This window comes from Micromesistius poutassou (genome assembly GCF_964030765.1).
Source record: "Micromesistius poutassou genome assembly, chromosome: 3".
NCBI classification, from domain to species: Eukaryota; Metazoa; Chordata; class Actinopteri; order Gadiformes; family Gadidae; genus Micromesistius; species Micromesistius poutassou.
This window is the reverse complement of record NC_140273.1, coordinates 12304782-12311342: the sequence shown is the minus strand read 5'-3', so window position 1 is coordinate 12311342 and position 6561 is coordinate 12304782. Positions and strand designations below refer to the sequence as shown.

General features: G+C 42.2%; 1 protein-coding gene across 3 annotated transcripts in view; it reads right to left on the bottom strand.

Moving 5' to 3' along the window:
* lef1 (lymphoid enhancer-binding factor 1) overlaps positions 1-1915 on the bottom strand; it is a gene marked incomplete at both ends in the record, with an annotated part of 43579 nt that extends 41664 nt beyond the window's left edge. For all 3 annotated transcript variants that reach the window (XM_084466257.1, XM_084466258.1, XM_084466259.1), the window contains 2 exons: positions 1-55; positions 1718-1915. The exon at positions 1-55 is cut by the window's left edge and continues 6 nt beyond it. In XM_084466257.1, the coding sequence (XP_084322383.1) occupies positions 1-55; positions 1718-1915 (253 nt within the window). The remainder of the gene's footprint in view (positions 56-1717) is intronic.
* Positions 1916-6561: the final 4646 nt, after the last annotated feature.

The window sequence follows — 6561 nt, the reverse complement described above, 5'->3', positions numbered from 1 at the left end:
CAGAAAGATCTCTGTGTTTTTCGTGATACGAGTCTTGCATTGACTGTCTGCCACCCTGAGGGAAATGAATAGAATATTGTGGTGTAACATTAGTACAGTGTTTATTAAGATGTATCAAAGTTCACAGTTAGACACAGAGACCTTGTTGCTATTGTTTAACACCTGCAAACAGGCCTGCAAAGAGCAGGGTCGCCCCTCATCTCTTTACATACGTTGATACTCCTGTCTTTCACATACAAACACAGTGACACATAAACACATTGACACACAAACACAATTACACAAACACACAGTATGACGAACCTATGAATTCACAATAATGCCTTCACATTTTTGGCACAGATAATTCTGTTACAATCATGACATGACTTCTATACCAAGGCCTATATGGAATAGGGGAAAATCAAAGCCAAAATTAAGTAAACATTTTACAAAAAGTGAAAATGCTTCACCCCACCCGTCCTTCCCACCCACCCAGTAAAAAAGAACACATTTGCAGGGCTCCTGCACGCCCATTTCCCTGCCTCAGTCAAAGCAGAATTGGGGAGCGGACCTTCTTTTTGGGAGTTCAACTCCCCCATAGGGAACTCACGCTGCGTCTGGGAACTTCCACACACTCCTCATTAACATTCTGCCCCCTCGCGAGCCGCTATGACATTTGTTAGAGCTTGTGTACCGTCTCAGTCAGGAGGAAGCCATTTTTCATTAAGGGATGGTTAATGACACAAGAGAAAAAACCTTGTGGTGGGGGAACGAGTCGAGGGCATGAATGGAAAATATCCAAGCTTGGTGGCGAAACAAATTATAAAGACAGCAGGAAAAAAAAAAAAAAAAGCACAAGTGAATTTCAATAACATGAATGTCTTTTTAATTTTGTAATTGTGTGTGTGTGTGTGTGTGTGTGTGTGTGTGTGTGTGTGTGTGTGTGTGTGTGTGTGTGTGTGTGTGTGTGTGTGTGTGTGTGTGTATGTGTGTGTGTGTGTGTGTGTGTGTGTGTGTGTGTGTGTGTGTGAGAGAGCAAGAGATGGCAAGAAGCTGAATGCCCACTGCCCAAGTATGTTAGAAAATTATTCATGAATTCGATTAATTCAATGATTTCGATTTTTTTATTTTTCCAAATGGATTTTTTTTTTCTGTACAATTTATACGTGGCCTTAGAATATATAACATATCGTTTTGAGATGACTATTCTGACAGCTTTTTCTATTTAATTTTGTCACTTATTTATTTAATTTAAGAAAAAAAAATGTTTAATCATGGGAAATGAGCCACCATAATAATTCTAACAGGCATCGTACGCATTATTATAATCGATTTACAGTAGAAGCATACAAATGACTAACAATTGTCGCCTACATGTTTATATTTATGTCCTTGGGCCTTTTATGCAGAATTCCAAAATATCACTTTACCACTTGAGCTCCATTGTTGTCATGGCTTTGTGTTTAAACTATATTAGAAATAAAGTGCACCTTGACATTATAAACAACACGGCCTTGTTGTCTTATTTAAACAATGACATAAATCTTGACATCTTTGAGGCCTTCGCTGGTCATCCCATCGCTAATTCGCAAAGCCTAAACACTTGTGTCCGGAACATAGTACCCTACAGGAGTGTCGACCAATGCTTTTCATACGAATTAACAAAATTTGCCTATCAGTGCTGAACAGTTATAATCTCCTATTGGACTCACAGGTGAGTCATGGAAATACTTACATCATGACTGTTGCTGTTTGGACTCGTCTCTGACTCGTTCACTAATGATGACTTGATATCCGCCAAGTCCCCCTCTTCCTCTGAGTTACTGAGTTCAGCGAAGATCTGTTCGTTTTGTGGGTCTCCCTCGTCTTTAAAGGCGATCATCTCGTCCGTGGCGCAGAGCTCCGGGTCTCCGCCGCCTGCTAACTGTGGCATGGTGGCGGTTCAGACAGCTCTGGAACTTTCCAAACTGAGGAACAACAAGCTCACCGAGAAATCCCAACCTGGAGAGTGGAAATCGTCCTGGCTGCGTCACCGCAACCGATCTTTCACCGAAACAGCGTGCGCGCACGTTGTTAGTGTTTCTGATCAAAGCGACAGGAGAGTGTCCGCTCGTGCTGTCTCCTCAAATAGCAGGCTACTACGAAGGCGTCTCGCGCTTAATACAACAAACTGAGGGTGGTGTGAAGGGTGCTGGGTGCTCGCTGGAGCAGCGGCACTTTGAGAACGCACAAGTTAAAATATCATCATAGGCTATCAGTTCAGCACGCCGCGGAGGTCTCTGCGAAATAAACTTGCTCCAGTGGGGGGAAAAAAAGTAAAAGTGGGTTCTGACAAGTAAAAATATGTCCCTCGGTGGCCGGTGGTCCTACTGGATTACCAGTCCTTACGTGAATTAAAAGTCAACTGTGATGTGCGGATTAGGAAGAATAGTCGCAGAAACACTTCTTAGACAAACCTGCTACCTATAGTAAATCACCGATAGACTTAAAATACATCCTTCAACTGAAAGGAGATCGAAATCAAAAGTCATAAAACCAAAAGGATAAGAGGAGGAAAGCGCCGCGGACCGACTTCCTAGCTGGAGCAGTGCTCCGAGAGTAATGTAACGAGTGTGTGTGAGTGTGTGTGTTGGTAATGTAGGTCTTCCCTCCTCCTCCTCCTCCTCCTCCTCCTTTTCCCTCTCTCGCGCTGATCCTACTCGCGCACACAGCGAGGAAAGATGAAAGGAAAAGCGGCGCTCTGATTGACACCACGACGATTGACACTCGGGAGAGCGCGAGGGTAGAGATTTATACACCGCTCACAACAAATGGGGAGACAGTGGAGGAGGCGATGGGCGGGGGGAAGACAGCGACGGTACCGACAGAACCACTAATATGTTAAAACAATAAATAACACAGATGTAAGTTTCTCTACCTCGAACACAGTTAATGTTAAGAGAATAGTTGCCTTTTTGGGGGGGGTTGTTTCCGGACAAGAAATAAGTGGTGAAAATGTGCTACTATAGGCGCAGCCTCACTAACCCAAACAAACAAACAAACAAACAACACAGGCCTTCCCATTTGAGATCTACTAAATAGCGTATCGTTTGTTATCTTGAATGTCTAGATTCGAGAATATTATTCCCATTCATAATAAACACAAACGGAATACTGGCACTTAAAGAAAAAAAAAGTGGTTGGTTGTAATGTGATTATCATTGTTTGGAAACATTGCAGTTTTTTAAATGCGCTCTTTCACCTTCTCCAATCCTACAATAGATACATTCAAAGTAAATATATTGTTTCATAACTCATACAGTCTAGTTTATTCTCTAAGCATGGGCAGCCAAATACTTATTGGAAAAATATGAATTTGCCTATACCATCCGCAATAAATACGTAAATTGTAAACGAAGAATAGTCTGTTAAAGCCTATAACGAAATGTAGCATAATGTTGAAAAATACCGTGCCAACATTATATGAATAACAAACCAATTTAAGGCCGTTTTTTAATTGTTTACATTTAAAGTATTAACCTTTTTAAACGTTTACGCATTGTAGCTGCTTTTGCTAGCAACACAAACGAATGTTCCTTAAAATCGGAAGTGTTTCATAAGAAAAGAGGGGGAAATAATAACAGAGACACGCACTAGTGTGTTTCTGTGTGTGCTGGTGGTGAGGTTGCGTGAGAATAACTTTGGATTGTGAGGCAGATCTTTATAAAGCACGGAGGAGGGGTTAGCGGGCGGAGTCGGGGCTGCCTTTGATCTTCTGGCGGCTGGCTCTTTCATCCTCAGTCCCCCCCCCCCCCCCCCCCCCCCCACCCCTCCCCTCCCCTCACTCTCCTTCGCCTTTGTATGACTAAATTTGGTATGAGTGTGGAGCCGGGCCAACATTTCCACGTGTGCGTTCATCCCAGCTGAGAGAGAAGGCAAGGGTTCTCTTCCGGGTAAGGAGACAGCGAAAAAGATCAAAGGCCTGGGTTTTGGAACCGAGTGTGGATTCAAAAGAACCGAGACTGGCCGCATTCCAAAGTATAGCAGAAAACGCGCGCGGGCACGCACGCGGAAGGACGCACGCAAACACACGCACACTCACAGGCAAAACACACAGAGAGTTAATTAGTACGATTTCACACAGACAATCCTAAACAACTATGGCTTTCATTAAAAATCCGTTTTGCATTTATTTTCATTTTTTTCTTGTTTTTAGCCTAGTGAAATTCCTGTGCGTTAGTTTTACTTTGCTGTGTTTTATTGAAACTGCTAGCTTACAATAATATTCGATACATCTTTAATTCAATTAGCCATTGAAATGTCTCCTTTTTAGCCAAGCATACAATTTCAAATACAGCACTGCGTTAAATCCAGCAGGATTAAACTGCAATAGGCCTACAGAAAAATGTGTGACCTATTTTATCGAATTTAGATATAGGCTATATATTGTATTATTTATGGAAGCTTTTTATGTATTCCTTTCTTTCTTTCTCTATTTATTTCTTTCCATCTGCTTTATTTATGTCAAGATATGTATCTACACACAGTAGAGTAAATTAATATAAGTGATAAAATCACAATGATATATTTATAAAAATGAACCTGCACTAACCCATTCATATAGTTATATAATTAAACAGTGATTGTTTGTTAGTGTTTATTAGTTTGTGGTTTCTTTCTAATACGTAGTCCTACCCCCTATTGTAAAGTAACCATTTAAGACCAAATTATCAAGAAACACCTGTGTTTTTAGTTTTCTCTTCCTTCTTTCTATCTCTTCCGATGTCATCTTAAAGGCCTACTTTCAAACCTAGGGTATTTGAAAGAGTGTGTTATGTAGACAGTATTACCAGGGGGGAGGGGGGGTTAGGGGGAAGACTGAGTGGGAAGTCACGTGACCCCATCCTCCCTGTGTACTGCAGGACCAGCAAGACCCAGGGTCCACAACAGCTCTTTCCTCCCAATTCTGAAGATGCTCCTGATTGGATGGAACGGGGGGGGGGGGGGGGTCAAAAGTTCCCCTTCACGGAATGCTGATGCAAGCTTTTATTATACGTTTTATTTACGGGAACAGAAATAATGTTGACAATATTTCTACTCATCAACACGCTACGAGTTGGCCACAAAAAGTCAACTTCAACTTTAAACAGTTTCATGTCGGATTATGACACTATACACAATAAAGTTTTTTTTCTCTCCCTCCCTTACAAAGGGCCTGGTTTTGTCGGAACCACACGTTATTCCCAGCTGAGCGCAGCCTGAATGCTCCGCACTGCAGCAGAGAATGCTAAAATAACCGCTGAAGTTTGAGTGCAGGGGATGAGTTCGAAGACGAAGAGAAAGAGCAGGAAACCGTGGCAGCATCAGCATTTCTCTCTTAATGAGTTCATAAGAGTGACCCCTCTGGATCTCACATGAAAAGGAAGACATCCAGCTGGGCTGTGACCTGAATATGGTTGTCTCTCAGTTTAGCTACTACATTTTTCATGTTATATCATAAAGAGACCAGGCATGGGCCTCCACACGTTGCATATTCCATCGATACAACGTTTCGTTTTTCTGCCCTGAAGCATCGACTATGAGATTGGTAGAGGCCGATTCAAAACAAAGTCAATAAACATAATTTCTTTATGGTGCACGAATACTGAAAATGATTTTAAGAGGGGATTTCTTTTTTTTTTTTTTTTACAAATGAATAAACCATGTTACTGAATTATATCTTACATATATCTTTTTTTTGACCTGGGTTAAAAGTGTATGGCATATAATAGAAGATTTCATGGATTTCTGTAGGACAAAATGCTCACTTGTTTTTATTTTATAATTAAACATTAGTCCCAGATCTGCTATTGTGAATATGTTATTTATTTTTGTCAGTGCTATTTTTAAGAGCAACATTTTACTTCAAACAAGACTCACCCTAATTAACACTGTTCGTGTGTGTGTGTGTGTGTGTGTGTGTGTGTGTGTGTGTGTGTGTGTGTGTGTGTGTGTGTGTGTGTGTGTGTGTGTGTGTGTGTGTGTGTGTGTGTGTGTGTGTGCATGCATGCGGATGCTTCCACGTGCACTCCACACCTCTGGGCTATTAAAATCACCTTGATGCCAGACAGTGTGCATCAGTATCACTTTCCCCACTTTCACCATCAAACCATCTCTCTACTCCACCTGCCTGTCACTCAAAGCCACTTCCCCCCTGATGTAAAGATTACAGCCCTCTCGCTCAAATCTATCTCCAAAGAAATGACAGGAAACAAACTTCCCATTAAGATGAAAAGGCTATGCAATTAAAGCGGGAAAAGACACCATTTATCAAAGGCAGCAAATCAAAAGACGGGTTTGGGGGGTGCGTGGGGGGGGAGGCGGGTCCAAGGTGAGTGATCATTTGGCCGGTGCTCTTTGATTGGTGGGCGGTGAGTCATCTTTCTGTAGCGGGGAAGGAAAGTGTCTTGGGGGTATGAGGAAAGAGGAGGCCAGAGGAGAGGAGGAGTAGGAGGAGGAGGAGGAAGAGCAGGAGGAGGAGGAGGAGGAAGAGGAGGAGGAGAAGAAAGAGGCGACCCTGTAAAGTGTTGATTTACGGCATTTGTGCGTACGTCTCAGACA